A 15,727-nucleotide genomic window follows, 5' to 3' on the forward strand; every position below is an offset into this window, starting at 1 on the left:
GAAGTAGTCTGGAGTAGTATGTAATAGTGTGGAGTGATGTGGCTTGCATAATGTAGAGTCCTTATTTACACACAGCTCTAAAGAGCATTAGAAAACACTCGAGAAATGTTATTGTTGAAATATGTTTGAGAATTAAATTACAGATAGACGAAAATATTTTATCAAATACAAAATTGAAGAAGGAATGAGAGTTTCTGCCGAAACACCTAATATGCTGCCAATCACTTCAATTGAACAATACCGCCACCGCCACTTTCTCCAATGAATACAGAACGAAAAAGATGGCATTCGGTATCTTCCTCGTCCACGTATTTCTACACTACATCATAGTTTAGAGAAGTGAATGTAAACAAATTGTAAATGACATCTGACAAGTAATCTTAAAAATTACATTGGTGGCTTAGTCAATCAAGAAATTTTAGGAAAGATATTTATAAAATATTAACTTATTAAATGTGTACCAAAATAATATTTTTATACAAGGCATCTTGTGTATAGGTTAACACATTGTTTACCTTCGTGTATTACTGTTTCATACTTTAATAATGTTAAGAAATAAGTTTCTGAATTAATAATTCACGCATTCTTTCACAAAGCATTCTTCAATAAGTTTATAATAATGGCACAAGACAAAGAAGTTCTTAGTAAGGTTAGTACACAACTTTTGTACAATACCATCTAGAAGTTTGAAAGCAGTTAAGTAAAATCATATAAATTCTAGTTACAGATGTTTTATTACATTCAAGATGTTATAGAATAAAGTTTTCTTATGTATAGTTACTTTCAATTTATTAACAAGGAAATATTTATACAACTAAAAAATATTTTTGCTTTTAAATTCTGGATAGTAGTATATCTATGTATATTCTTTACTAACCTATATCACATTACAATATATATATTTCTAATATTTATAGAGATATAGAAGAGAAGTAGAAGAAAAGGAAGGTAGTCCATTAGAAGGAGATGATAATTACGTACCCTATGTACCTGTAAAAGAACGTAAAAAACAACAACTAGCCAAGTTGGGTAAACTTGGACAGCTCAAAGATGAAGCTGCTACAGGAATTATTGGTAAAAGTAGCAGTGAGAATGAGAAAGATGATGCAGACGATGATGATGGACAAGTATGGGGAAGAAAATCTAATATTTCTCTTTTGGATCAACATACTGAGTTGAAGAAGCTAGCTGAAGGTACATATACATATAAATATCTATTTACTAATTGTAATTGCAGTTTAAATCAACTAAATAATATAATGTTTCAGCCAAGAAGGAAAGTGCTATGGAAAAACAGCTGAAAGAAGAAGAAAAAATTTTAGAGAGTGTGGCAGAAAATAAAGCCTTGATGGGTGTGGCAGAATTAGCTAAAGGTATTCAGTATGAAGATCCAATAAAAACCAGCTGGAGGCCGCCAAGGGCAGTTCTTGCTCTAGGAGAAGCAAGGCATGAGAGAGTTAGAAGAAAACTTAGAATTTTAGTAGAAGGAGATGATGTTCCACCACCTTTAAAGAGTTTCAAAGAAATGAAGTTTCACAGAGGAATCTTAAATGGTTTAGAGCAAAAGGGCATTGTCAAACCCACACCAATTCAAGTTCAGGGAATACCTACTGTGTTAGTAAATCAGTAGCTAATATAACCTAATACATCCCTTATTTATCCTTTATACAATAAAATTGTTTACTATATTGCAGATTGTCTGGACGTGATATGATTGGTATTGCTTTTACTGGCAGTGGAAAAACATTAGTATTTGTTTTACCTATTATCATGTTCTGCCTGGAGCAAGAAGTAGCTATGCCATTTGTAAGAAATGAAGGACCATATGGTATAAATATTTACAATATTGACAGTCAGAAAATGAAATATATAAATCATAATCTGTATTTGTTTGTTGTATAGGGTTAATCATTTGTCCATCCCGAGAGTTAGCGAAACAAACTTACGATATCATACGGCATTATACGAATAGTTTGCGTCAAGCAGGCTGTCCTGAAATACGTAGCTGTTTAGCAATTGGTGGCGTACCTGTATCAGAATCTTTAGAAGTTATTAATAAGTATGTGAACTATTGGAATACCTTGATCATATTTTTTTCTATTGTGTTATAATATTCCTGTTCATTCCAGAGGAGTACATATCATGGTAGCAACTCCTGGGCGATTAATGGACATGTTAGATAAAAAGATGGTGAAGCTTAGCGTGTGCAGATATCTTTGCATGGATGAAGCCGATCGTATGATCGATATGGGTTTTGAGGAAGATGTGCGAACAATTTTCTCATTCTTTAGGGTATGTGTAACTTACAATGATATTCTGCATGACTGTACATATATATTATATATTTTAAAATTATATACTTTTCACAGGGTCAGAGACAGACGTTACTATTTTCTGCGACTATGCCAAAGAAAATTCAAAACTTTGCACGATCTGCTTTAGTAAAACCTGTTACGATTAACGTGGGTCGTGCAGGTGCTGCATCAATGAACGTAGTGCAAGAAGTTGAATACGTGAAGCAGGAAGCAAAAATTGTATACCTTTTAGAATGCTTACAAAAAACTCCACCACCAGTACTTATATTTGCAGAGAAAAAACAAGATGTAGATGCTATTCACGAATACTTACTATTGAAAGGTGTCGAAGCAGTGGCAATCCATGGTGGCAAGGGTGCGCAAGATTCTGTATAAGTAAAGAATAACCTGCAAGGTTTTCACCTAAATATTTAAATTATTAAACTGCTTCTTTTGTAGACCAGGAAGAGAGATCGCGGTCTGTGGAAGCTTTTCGTGAAGGCCGAAAAGACGTGCTAGTAGCGACAGACGTTGCATCAAAGGGTCTCGATTTTGCCGACGTTCAACACGTTATAAACTATGATATGCCTGACGATGTAGAAAATTATGGTATTTAATTATATTATTATTATTTATATTGGTGGGATTTAGTACTCAAACAATACATTTTCTTTCATAGTGCATAGAATTGGAAGAACTGGACGTTCTGGGCGAACTGGAATAGCAACAACATTCATTAATAAAGCAAATGACGAATCTGTATTGCTCGATCTGAAACACTTACTTATGGAAGCAAAACAAAAAGTTCCTCCATTTTTGTTGGAGCTTTGCTCGGAGAACGAGAAATACCTCAACTTGGGAGGTGAAGTATTTCACGCTAAACTAAACATTGCAGTGTTACTTTTTATTCAGAGAAAACGGAATTTATTATGTTTTTATTATATTTCAGACGAACGTGGTTGCAGTTATTGTGGTGGTCTTGGACATAGAATCACAGAGTGTCCGAAACTGGAAGCCATTCAAAACAAACAGGCATCTAATATTGGACGACGTGATTACTTGGCTAGTAATGCAGCCGACTATTAAAAAAATTACTTCGCAACGAATATTTTGTACATATATATTTTTCTAGACTAATTCAACATATTTGTATTACTGACGACAAAAGAAATATGTAAATAGTTTTATTAATTTGTAGCAGTGGCTAGTAAATCAATAAAATGTAAAATGAATTATGGTACTTTCGATATTTTCACATTCCTTTTTTTCAGGTTTTAAATCTGTATGTATGATGCTCTTATGTTTATATGATCTTGATACAAGTTTGGTAAACAATTATGATATACAAGTAAAAGGAGGAAATTTATCGACAAATCAGTTTTTTTTTAATTTCAAATTGAGTCAAAATGATGATTCAAGATGAAGAAGAAGATGAATCAGAGAAAAATAAAAAAGAACAGAAAGCTGTCGAAATGGAAAATCGGCGGGCTGCAATGCTGATGAGATCCGATAATAAACGACGTTTACGTCAGATGCATCTCGAACGCAAGGAAACGACAGAAGCAGAAAAACTCCAACGTATCAAGGAAGCCTCAGAATTGAAAGTTCGGCAATTTGATCTAACGCAGCGATTAGCTAAAGAATTAGCACTCCGCAAACGTGAGATCACGAATTGTTTCCATATTTCATGTCATTATAATATAATTTAATTAAAAATTACTTTATTTATATAGATTACGAGTTACAGGAAGAAATAAAAAAGACGAAAGCGAGGTCTAAGGTACCATTACTTTCGAGTTCTGATGTAGAATTATTGCAGACCAGATTGATCGAGGAAAAGAAACGAGAAAAGGAGCTGGAGAGTTTAAAATTATTCGATATATGGCATATGAATGAGGATTTGAACAAAAAAAAGCGGGAAGAAAATAAATTAAAATACAAAAAAGATTTGCAAAGCCAGATGATAGATAATCGTCGTAGGCAACGCGAAGAAGAGGAGGAAAAGCATCGTGAGCGGAAAATAATGGAACAAGTTGGGGAGACGATCATGAAAGAGGACTTAAAAGCAGAGAAGTATAAGAAGAAAATTGCTCTTCTGCTGCAAGCTGAGAAAGATGCCTTCTTGAAGGCTAGACAATTTTGGAAGGATAAGCGGAGGGAAGTTCTTAAACAAGAACACGAGGAAACTTCACGGATTCTCCTTGAGAAGGAAACCTTGCACAGGCAAGAAGTTGAGAAGAAGGTTGGACAGAAATTAGTATTTTACAAAATTTTACAAAATCAAAACGTTAATATTATTTTTAGAGTGATATTTCTGCAGTGAAGGAAGCTATGGTAGATAAACTAGCGAAACAGTTAAAGGAAGAAGAACGGAAGAAGCTAGAGCGGGAGGATATTTGTCGTGAATTATATTTAGCGGAGAAAGAGTCTGAACTGACAAATAAAGCGATTAAATTGGCGCTGGATAAGAAACATTCTGCAAAGGAACTTTTACAAGACATGGTAAAATTACAGTCAAGTTGTTTTACTTGCATGTTAGCAGTAGTTAGAAAAAAATAACAATTTGTGGAATACTAGGTAAGACACCAGAAAGTTATCGCTGAGAAGAAAGCAAAAGAAGACGCAATTGATGCCGCTTTTGCACAATACTTAGCCGAGGAACAAAGAAATGTGGATGAAAAGGAGAAGCGAAAGGAGCAAGCTCGTCGTGAAAAAAGTACACAAGAATATTTTTATCTTTCAGTAAAATGTAAGATGCAATGATATTTATACAACATTTTATTCTCAGTGATGCAATATGGAATGGAATTGAGGGAAACCATTAGAAGAAACCAAATGCAATATTCAAGGAATGTACCGAGAAAATCTGAAGCTACAAATGAAGGACATTTCGATAAAAATGAAAGTGTAGCAATATGTACATAAAATCGTAATTATTTTTCAATCTCTCTATCCCATATTTCATTTACTAAATTTATAGCTGTTTTAAAGACACCAGAATTATTATATCTACGTCTGTTTATTGGTATACAGATATATACAATGATACGCGAAGGCGTTGCTCTTGCGGCCTTCGTGGCTCTCGTTATTTGTACAAAGTCCGTGTAAAAATACAGCAACCCCATCTTATATCGGATATAAGTACGTGATAAATTAACAGTCTCACCTTGGACATGTCCAGTATTGAAAAATCGACAGGGGACAATCGACTGACTGCTCTTGTTCCGCCGACCAGATTTTTCTTGGACAGTCAAGGCAATTGCTCGAGGGATCTTCTACTTTCCACCCCTTCGATTAATAAGAAGTTTACCAAACGTTACTTCCTTTTTCTTTAAAGAATCTTAGAACAAAGGAGGGGCTTAAGTAGCGAAACGGGAAGCACCCGAATGTTAGGAATGACTACAAGTATGAACGTTAACTTTTTTCGGTGATTGGCTAGTCGCCATAGTCGTTTAGAAGCTATCTCGTTAATTAATTATTTTCACAACGATAAACGGAAATTAGTCTCTACTGTTAAAAACGTTGCTCTGAAACGATAACGCTTTGAAATGGATTCGCGAAACGTATTCCTGAGATCATGGGGATTGTTTCATCGTTTTCCCAGTTGAATCTCCTAGTAAGATCCTTATTCAGTGGATGACCGTGAACTTTAAACTGGATATGCTGTATGCTTAATACCACTATTGCTTATAACTTACAATGGAATCTGTAATCTTCACTCGTCGAGTTCTCGACGGACGGTTCTGAACTATGACTCGTTTTTGCGACATACTAAATTCTTTAAAACTGTTCGAGTATCTAGCGATAACGAAGATAGACGACATGGCCACTGGCTCAGAACCGATTGTGAAGTTTTGGAATTTTTTAACACAGATTGGTCTTAAAAGTAAAATCACATTTTCTTACGCAACCCATTCGCCTACATTGATTCGCTATTTATTTAATTACCGCGTTATTATTGTTCGAATAACGCGACGTCTACGGTAACTTTTATTCGGAAAGACGAAGAAACGGATAACAAAGAACAATTAGAATCAACTGTAAGTTTTAGTCGCACCAGTTGGCTCGATTATCAACGATGCCTGTCAAGAAGACGCTTCTAATTATGTAGATAATATTAGGCCAATGGGTTAATTAAATACTAGTCACGTGCGAATTGAAAACATCATTTTCTGATTGAACCTTACCATTAGAAAGTGATTCGAATGCGATTCGCATGTGGCAGCTACACTTGTAATATTATATAAATTTACGTAATAATAGAATCACATATTCTTACGATTTGAGTACACGTACGCACGTATGTATACACACAAGCGAATTCTTCTTTCATTTATTCATAGTTTCCGGTAATAATCTACCGTTTAATCAGAGGTGAGCAAATGAAGCACATCTTGGAAACTTCTTATGTGCAAGTACCTTCACGATTCAAGAGGACACAGCGGATCCTCTGCATATAAATTTTTCTTTATAAAGTTCATTGTCTGGCAGTATTTAGATTCATAGAATCGTCCTTTCTATAAATATTCGAGAGGTGATTTGCCCACCTCTGCTCTCTAATGTCCAATCCTATCGAAGGTGAACAAATCTGGTTGTAAACTTTCCGAAGTGTTGTAATATTTTGTTCTAGCTTTTGTTTGCTCAACACGACGATACACACAAGCAGTTTCTTTTTTTTTTTTAAAACACATAAGTCACGCGAGTTTATAAATACGTTTCGCCAAAGCTTTTCCTCTTCTTTTATAACGCACGAAATCGTAAATGCTATCGGAACGGGAAGAAGGACTTAGAAAACTTCTTGGACTTGGCGATTGAGTTCAAGAAAGCTCATACTGTATCTATGACGTAAAGTTCTCTCTAAAGTGAACGTGCTAACGTTAGCAAACAGGGGAAAGAAAATTTACGCGTGACCTGCGATTCGAGAGGAACTTGAACTCAAAAATTGCACGCGAAAATATCTAAAGCGATCGTGGAATGTTTCATGGACGCAAAGTAGTTTCAACTCTGTAAGCATACCGACTAATAGCACCATGCAGTAATGGTAAACTATTTGAATTCAATAAAAAGCTTTAACAGTTTCTGTCTAACTAATGAAACTCACGAAAACTCAATGGAGCACGGAGTCATTGATTCTCCTTCGTACTTTTATACAGTCTCAAAAATATAAATAGATTAACGAGTTTTATCATTACTTATTCACTGGAAATGCAAACAATCCGGCAAGGTTTGCACCATGATTAGGAGTTGCCGGCAATAGGAACCATGAGCATAGTAGATTATAGGTCAACAGTAAGTGCAGGCAAGATGCCAAGATTACATTAAACAAATGATCTGTCGGGAAACTGTAAGACTGTAACGAAGTATCAGTTTTTGATTAATCAGGCCATCGGGAGGCTGTACTGCCTGCGGACTTTCTGTTTCTTCCACAGCTATTATTGCCAGGAGAACTAAAGCTTTTCTTCCGACTGCGAGATCCCCTCCCCAATTTTCAAACACCAGTGTACGATAGTACGCACGACACAACAACAACTTTAAGTATACCTTATCATTCTGTAAATACAACTGGGCATTTGCATCGATCGAACACTGATCCTTAAACTATACAGTGGGCTTCAGATATAGGTAGCTAAAGTTTGATATTGTATTCAACTCTCCTTAAGGATGAGAAAAGATCAATAAACATAGGAAATTTCGCATAAATGAGTATCACGCATTGAATTATGACACTATCAAAACTTTTTCTATATGTGACGGAGTGCACCAGAAATTTTTGAAACACAGCAAAATGTTTTGAACATCTTCAACAACTTCTGAAACATCGATACTAAGTATGTACTATTGAAGAGGAAAATAATTTTCAGCAATTTCTTTAGGTAAGTTACAAGCATTTCCAAAATATTCTTTCACAAATAAAAAGCGTTTATATTCCGAAAAATAAAGTTTCCTGACCTATTTATCACTTTATTCATCTTTAGGAAGTAGTAGAATACGATACCAAAGTCTGACTACATCTGAAGCACCTCGTATAAGGTCTACCAAAATACGGGATACCATCTGAGAAGAATATAGTTTGGTTTGCCAAGAAAATTACATCTTAGACCGTGATCTTTGGAGACGAGTTATCCATTCGGCATCTTTGATTAACAGTGCTACTCTAAATTCATGGCTTGTCGTTGTTGAATATCTCGTTCACTGTCACTCGTCACGGCAATTACAAAATGATGGGGCAGTGATGATGTTCGGAAACAGAAGATATAATCATCTTGGGAGACAGCGCTGTAACTCTTCTTTCGGATGGTATCGTCATTTCAGTACGTCCTGTATGGAGCTGCGATCGCAAACGAATCGTAACACGTTGCTGTGAAAAGCAAAATATCTGCGCGTTTGTTGTTGCTTCTTTTCATAGGCAAATAGTCCCGTGCTGTTACTTATTCTTCTGCCATATACGCGTATGTCGACGCCACATAATTGCACTGTAGTCTTTTAAAAGTGAGTTTGGCCCCCTTTCTTTGGAAGAAGAAAACTTGGCTTTGATCTCATTGAACCAGCATTGATGTGAGTTTCTCTGTATACCTATCTCTTGTATTCTTCCATAAAATGCGAATTATTAACACGGTTCATTGCACTCATATACGAGCGACGACGCAGGCGGTCGTATTTAATTACTAGGAAGACGTGAAAAAGAGCGAAAGCGTACGCAATACGTGTATGCGTGCTGCTCGTTACACATACCCGTAAAAAAATAAATTCCAGCACAGTAGAACGGAAGAAGCTCATTCGGGATTGCGTCAATTCTTTTTCTCGTTTAAGGAAAGACGTCCAACAGCCGTCATATTAATCTATGTTGCTCCGACATCCGATTTCACCAACGATATACAATATTCATACTTTTATTGTTAGTGAGACCGAGGTCGAGTCATCTGATGGCATGTAAGAATGTCCACACGAATTTTCTCGCGACTTTGTCGGACGGGATTTCTCAATGGACCAGGTTTCATCTTCATCGATACAGGTCCTCGCGCGATAAAAAGACCCAGCTGTCTCTAGTGCGCCGTGGTCACGTATCCGAAAAGAGGAATTCACTTTCGGACAACAGTACCTCCAGATCCGAAGGAACAGTATGCAGATCAGAATTGGCAGGGTCGGGCAAATCACCCGTATTATTTCCAATTCCCGTAGGCGCTATTTGCCTAGCTCTACCAATTCTGACCCTGTCCTTCTTCTTCGAGGTCCTCAGGAGAACACCTGTCCTGGGAAGCTTCGGCCTTCCGTTAGCGTGGCACGCGTTCGTAGCGTGCCCAGCTACTTGGGTCACTTTCTCCGACTTTCGTAGCTTCACGCTGAACTTGAAGGGAGGTTTGTAGACGACCTGCAGCTTCGCTCTTTCCTTTCGAACCGCAGAACTTGGCGTAGGTCTCACTTCCCTCGGCTCCGTGGGCCTTCTCGAGGCAACGACCTGTCTAGTCGGTGGCAACCTGGCACCGGCACTCGTTAAACCTACAGGAGTGGATTTGCTCTTCGGCAAACCGGACACGTTCGTTCTAGTCGTTTCCGGTTGACACTGAGAAGACGCCAGCAACCAAGAACGAACTTTGCTTTTAGCATCAGCGTTTGGCTCTGTCTCTTTTTCCGCTTGAATGGCTGAATAATCGATTACTTCTTTCTTATGCTGTTTCTTGCGCTTCCTCTTGTCGCTGTCTGCGCTGCTGCTCACATTGTTACTGGAATTTTGTTTATCTCGGGTCTTCTTTCGTTTGTCTTGAACCACGACAGCAGTAGCCTCGGCTGATCTTTTTCTGCTGAAGTCCTCGCTAGGGTTCGCTGACGTCCTCTTTGCTTGTGACTGTTTTTTCTTCTTTGATGCATCCTGTAACAAATGAAATGGTCGTTAATATTTTATAGTTACGCTTTTATTTGCTTTTTTTATCAGGGCGATTCTTACCTTGCTGGACTTGTCAGCTCCACCACTGTGGGAATCTTTATGCTTCCGGTGTCTTCTCTTCTCCCGGACTTTTCTGCTAAGCGGAAGCTTTGCACGTACCGCTGGAGGATGCACCGTCACCCCCTCCGCTCCCTCCGGCGGTAGACGCACTGTTTCCGTCGTTGAACTGTGTATTATTGTGACTGACTTGAGCTTCAGGTCCGGTCGTTTGCCCAGTAACCTGGTGCTCACCACCTACATTTACGCGCAGAACCATGAAATAAGAACTGACTACGCAATGTACTTACACATTATCAAATATTAGGGATATATTCAAACTACGATACTGCTGAAACTTTTGTATTTGCACGCTCGAAGAGCTTAAACAAATTACACTGATGGGGAAATAAGATTTAACAGGAGTTTTTACAAATCTGCAGCACTCTAGGATTCTCAAGAAGGAAGCTAGCGATTTATAACCTTTAGTAGGTATTAGCTGGAGATACATGAATAATTTACTTTCAATTCTCCCCAGACTTACTCTTAACGCGTTTCCTCGATTTCTAGTGTAAAGACAGTTGATATTATAATAAGAAACGGTATTATACGCGTAAATCTGTTTGGATATATAAAATATGAAAACTTTTAAAACAATTAAAACTTGAAACTTACAAGGAAACTTAAAGAACAATTAAACAATACGTACCAATAATGATAATGCAGCCAGAACAATCAAACCAGCTGCGTACCAATGCTCAACTATCCATCGACGGAAAGTGGCAAGACTCTCGTCTGATAGCAAGAGCTTCCTCAAAGTTGCTAGCGGGCCACTTGGGTCCACCTATAAATGATAACGAGATATAGAATAACATTCAATTTTAATGCTAAAGACTAGGCTGAGATTATACGTATCATCTCACCTCTCGACACTTTTGGAAGACATCACAGTATCCATTGTAATCGTTACACGGTGTTCCTGGCTTCGAAAACATGTCTGGAATGTCGTAGGGTGGAGAGTTCCACTCGAAAGACGATCTGAAAGCATAAGAATGATAATTAGCTTACATTTGATTATGTGTGTAGTAAACGAAGAAATGGATAGTGACATACAGGCAAGGCTGGTTTTCTCCAGGAAGACGGCAGCAAAGTTCACAGGCTTTCGTCGGTGGATCACTTGGCCCAGGGATACACTGGCAAGATTCCAATCCGTACGCAAGACATATACTACCTGTGCATTCCTGCATAAAGAGCAGTTGAGCAGCTCGTCAGTGTTTAACAGTATTACCTCGTGTTCCCTTAAATTATGTAGAATACTTACCCCCATAAAGCATACGAATTCGCGATTGCAAATCGTTTTGTTGGGCTTGTTCACGGAAGGCGGACAATATGGCGATCGGCCGTCGCAAAAACTCGCGTCACGGCAGCCGTTGTCGTCTCTACACTTATCTCCAAATCGCAAAGTACACTCGGCAGTGCAGCATGGACCCTGTAAGAGAAAAAAGCGTTATTTTAGACCGACGTATTGCTAGGAGTACTTTCATTAAAGTATTTTAAAGTAAAAGAACTTTGTTTGCTAGAAATCTGTATTACTCGAAAGTCTACGGTTGACTGTTTAACCCATTCTCCTCATTTGATGAGCTGAGCTCGTCATGCCGCTGTGAGACCATAAACTTAAATAATGACTGCAACTCGTATTGTGCACATACAAACTAAATAATTCCGATTTTCAAAGTAGTTATTAAACATTTAAATCTGAGGCGAATGGGTTAATCTTCTTTTGTAGCCTTGCATCCTTGCATCAACACTTCATGACAAAGTCTGGACTATTTTCTTCATTGTGTTTTGTGTTAATAAAACTGTCCAGACTCTCTCAAGTATTTCTCTTAAACGATCCTTTAAAATGCTTTTCCTTCAAAGAAGCGCTTACATACACTGTCGGCCAAAAATATGGGACCATAACCATACAGTTAGTAAAAGAGTACAAGTTACTTGCTACAAAATTGAATCTGTAACAAGAAAGATATAACAGCAAGAAAGCCACTAAACAACTGTAGATAAAAGCTAAAAGGATCAATGCACATTAGATATCAAAATGGAAAGTAGTAAAAACTCAGATAGTTCCATACTGTTAGCTGACAGGGTTTATAAATCGTGTTCTGAAGTTCAAAATAATCTGTTGTACTCGCGTACTTGACTAGGACTGCATACGGAGCCTGGCGTGAGCGTACACGGAACTTCACCCGGCGGCAGATGACGCCGTTGCGGGAAACAACACGAATCTCTGCAATCTTCCTCCCACCCACAATCGCATTCTTCACCTTCTTCGACAACACCGTTCCCGCACAATGACACTTGGGGTTCTGAAAACATATAACTCCACTTTCTTACCATTCACTTACTACAATACAAGACTGATATATTAGGTCGTGAAGTAAATTCTGCAGATCGCTCAAACACAGACTACACAAAGTTTATGTTTCTTGCCAGAAAAGTGAAAGAGAATAATACAATCTGGTAGCAATTATTTCAATATCGCAGATGCATTAATTTAATGAATATTTTCCAATAAAAAATTCGCAAAACTTAGTCAATGATCCAGTTAATACCAATATTAAAATATGCTTGAAATTATAAAGAACAAAAGACTAACCAGTGAAGCAGCCTTTCGGAGAACGAGCTTTACTATTCAACACTGGGTTTATAGCAGTCAAGCTGCACGGGCTGAAACGATTATTGTTTCGCTTGTCTCCGCTGGTAGCACGAGCGAACATAATGAAGTTCCCGTCTTCTCCACCGGGCGTGCATTGTTCCGGATCGTGCTAAAACAAAGTCAAGTGGTAGTTTGCTTTAGACACGTATCGACAGTTTTAGGATAGACAAGCTGCGTCGAACTGCGATCGAAAAATCGGTCTTCCAGGCGCATTAGCGCGCGTTCGTTTGAGGAATAAACGTACGCTCCGCGATTATATTCAAACAACTTACCGGCGAACCGAAGTTATGACCGATCTCGTGGGCCAAAGTGACGTGAGAAACTGCTGGCGGTACGTGCTTGCCGTAATTCAACAGAGTCACTATTCCGGTGTTGAGCGACTTCATGCTGCCACGATAGTGCTGCAAAGTTCAGTCATATATTTCAGGCGTTGCCTCTTAATTCCAAAACGGACACAAGTTTCGACTACTTTTGTCAGGGCCGACGGCACGCAACCGATGCCCCATTAGGATGACGGCTGCGAATCCACAAATTTCCGACTACGAACTTACCCCATTCTTCTCGCAAACTCCGCCGGCGTTCTTCAGGTCCCCGGTCCAAGCCAACCCCAGCGTTCCCATCTCGAAGTCCCGGTACGTGAACATGTAAGCCAAGCAGAACGCGTCGTAATCCTCTTCTGCAACGAACGAGAAAGCTATGTTTGTAATCCCTCAAAGATCGTATTTTCCTGTCCTGCCCGCGAAAACGGACTCCCCGCAGACATAGTTATAACAGGATTTATTTACCAGAGAAAAGCTCCAGGTACTTTTCTACGCCGTAATTCCCTGGGAATCGATAATTCGGGTCCCTCAGCGCGTCCTCGCTGTGAACCTTCACGCGCTTTATCATGAAACTGATGTTGTCGGGCCTTCCGTCCTGATTGAAATCTGAGAACAGCGAGATATGTAATTTCATTGGAGGGCACGGCAGACGCAGAGAGAATTTATTAAAAGTTAATTATAGGAAGTGACTTGCAATCGATAACGCAAGAGTTTTGATTCTAAGGGAAAAAATATAGAAATTTCAGTACGTCGCTTTATTGCGAACAAGTCGAGTCTCAATATTATCAGACTAGGTATTGTACCAAAATTCAATATTCGTTCATTATTTACTCATTTATAGATTCACAATGAAATTCTCTAAAGTTATTCGACTGATTTGTACGAACTGAAGTTCTATAATTTAAATTTCTGAAGGATCACCAATAGGTGATAACTTGCATGCCCAAATAACATAGACTATTCACTAAATTACCAACGTTGTCAGTGGCAAATTCAAAGGAACAAGCTATTAAAAAAGAATTCATTTGATTTTATAATTTATAACTATTCTAACTCTCCCTAAATAAAACATGAAACGAAAACCTCATGTTTCTACTTTTTCCTCCAGACATTATTAGCAAATCAAAACTCAGCTTCTGCCACCTGTACATATCGATTAGTAATCGACGATTACACTTAAACTAAAATTTCTTAAAATCATGAAATGAAACAGTACCAGTGTGCTTGTAGATCGAGTTGACCCTCTGCACGTGCCTCGTCATCACCTCGATGCAGGCTTCCTCCGTGCCGTATCGCGCGAAAAACTGATGGTCCGCCTGCAGGTAGAGCATACAGGTAGTTTTTCGCGGATCCACGGTGGCACGTTTGTGCAAATGTCTCACGATGCGATCTCCGTTGCCCGTTCTGAAAACGAAGCGGCGGCAGTTGCAAATTTCTTATATCCTCCCTACCGGATAAAAAGCTTATTCCGCAACCACTACAACCACAGCTACACGCTCGGCGAACTTTCGTTTCGCGATCTTTATGGTACTGTGAAACGAAACGAAAATGCGTTCGCCATCGCGTTCAGCGAGGCCCCCCTGCACCGTTTCCTCTTTCGTGCCAACTAACTCACGTTTCCGTACGTGCTCGACCGTTATCCTTCTCCAAACTTAAAACCCGTGCGCTGTTTTCCTTCGAGTGGAGAGCCACGTTCCCGCTGTGCAGAGGTTCGTAAAACGGCTGCGTATCGTTCTCGTAGCTGTGCACCCTGGAACAGAAAACAAGAACTTTGTACAGGACTGTTCTCTTAAGATCTTGCTGATCTTCTGTAAGGATGGGATCAAGACAAATATGTACTTAGAAAAATGGAAATTAATTTTAATAACCGAGTTTTGGTTTATGGAATTTAAATACTACTCGGAAGGAATAATGTTTCTATGATTGTACTTGAAATGTTATTCAATCTGTGCAAGTTGATTTCGATCTCAAGTATGAGTATCTGCAGCTTCCAAAAGCAATGAGTTATAAATATTGTACTCTGCTGACAAGATGAGCCCTGGCAACAATAGAGATCTATTGGGTTTCGGGGCTTATATTGTGACTGGAGCACAGTGGTACATACTCGAATCTTGAAATCAGGATTCTATAATAAGTACTAGAAGTCAAAGGAAAAGTGGGATCGTTCAATGGAACTTGAACTGTAATTACGAAGCTTTTAAATACTCTCTATGATATTTATAATAAAATTGCTTCATTTTGTTCTACTTCTATAAAATTTGTCTAAGGATTGTAATACTGTTTTACAAGAAATATACTCATATGAAAATCTACTACATTCATGTAATTGTAGCTATAATTTTGTAATCGAATTGTACAAAAACAGTAATTAGTTTCATGTTTAATTTCAAAGAGTAATAAAGAGACAGTGAATTTCTGGTAAAGTACTTATCAAAGTTTCGAACCTATTTGATAAGTATTGGAGTATACTTGGAATTATTGC

The 15,727-nt window shown here is 38.3% G+C and overlaps 3 protein-coding genes across 3 annotated transcripts in view; 2 read left to right on the top strand and 1 right to left on the bottom strand.

Moving 5' to 3' along the window:
* Positions 1 to 321: 321 nt before the first annotated feature.
* Abs (ATP-dependent RNA helicase abstrakt) lies at positions 322 to 3,520 on the top strand. The gene is made up of 10 exons (XM_076385947.1): positions 322 to 649; positions 918 to 1,194; positions 1,269 to 1,614; positions 1,695 to 1,828; positions 1,903 to 2,059; positions 2,130 to 2,292; positions 2,370 to 2,670; positions 2,754 to 2,903; positions 2,974 to 3,156; positions 3,244 to 3,520. Exons 1-10 carry the CDS (start codon positions 620 to 622, stop codon positions 3,378 to 3,380), a joined length of 1,878 nt encoding a protein of 625 aa, XP_076242062.1. The 5' UTR covers positions 322 to 619; the 3' UTR covers positions 3,381 to 3,520.
* Positions 3,521 to 3,586: 66 nt separating this feature from the next.
* Positions 3,587 to 5,223, top strand: LOC143183931 (uncharacterized). The gene is made up of 5 exons (XM_076385758.1): positions 3,587 to 3,953; positions 4,028 to 4,536; positions 4,599 to 4,796; positions 4,872 to 5,010; positions 5,083 to 5,223. The coding sequence occupies exons 1-5, from the start codon at positions 3,701 to 3,703 to the stop codon at positions 5,217 to 5,219; spliced, it is 1,236 nt and encodes a 411-aa protein (XP_076241873.1). The 5' UTR covers positions 3,587 to 3,700; the 3' UTR covers positions 5,220 to 5,223.
* Positions 5,224 to 5,294: 71 nt separating this feature from the next.
* LOC143183928 (disintegrin and metalloproteinase domain-containing protein 10) overlaps positions 5,295 to 15,727 on the bottom strand; it is a 53,826-nt gene continuing 43,393 nt past the window's right edge. The window contains exons 6-18 of the mRNA XM_076385749.1: positions 14,861 to 14,995; positions 14,462 to 14,649; positions 13,711 to 13,851; positions 13,477 to 13,601; positions 13,198 to 13,326; positions 12,866 to 13,034; positions 12,406 to 12,575; positions 11,534 to 11,701; positions 11,326 to 11,453; positions 11,136 to 11,250; positions 10,922 to 11,056; positions 10,237 to 10,470; positions 5,295 to 10,161 (exon numbers count right to left, since the gene is read on the bottom strand). Of these exons, the coding sequence (XP_076241864.1) occupies positions 9,352 to 10,161; positions 10,237 to 10,470; positions 10,922 to 11,056; positions 11,136 to 11,250; positions 11,326 to 11,453; positions 11,534 to 11,701; positions 12,406 to 12,575; positions 12,866 to 13,034; positions 13,198 to 13,326; positions 13,477 to 13,601; positions 13,711 to 13,851; positions 14,462 to 14,649; positions 14,861 to 14,995 (2,647 nt within the window). The 3' untranslated portion in view covers positions 5,295 to 9,351. The remainder of the gene's footprint in view (positions 10,162 to 10,236; positions 10,471 to 10,921; positions 11,057 to 11,135; positions 11,251 to 11,325; positions 11,454 to 11,533; positions 11,702 to 12,405; positions 12,576 to 12,865; positions 13,035 to 13,197; positions 13,327 to 13,476; positions 13,602 to 13,710; positions 13,852 to 14,461; positions 14,650 to 14,860; positions 14,996 to 15,727) is intronic.

Source organism: Calliopsis andreniformis, chromosome 9, assembly GCF_051401765.1.
Source record: "Calliopsis andreniformis isolate RMS-2024a chromosome 9, iyCalAndr_principal, whole genome shotgun sequence".
NCBI classification, from domain to species: domain Eukaryota; kingdom Metazoa; phylum Arthropoda; class Insecta; order Hymenoptera; family Andrenidae; genus Calliopsis; species Calliopsis andreniformis.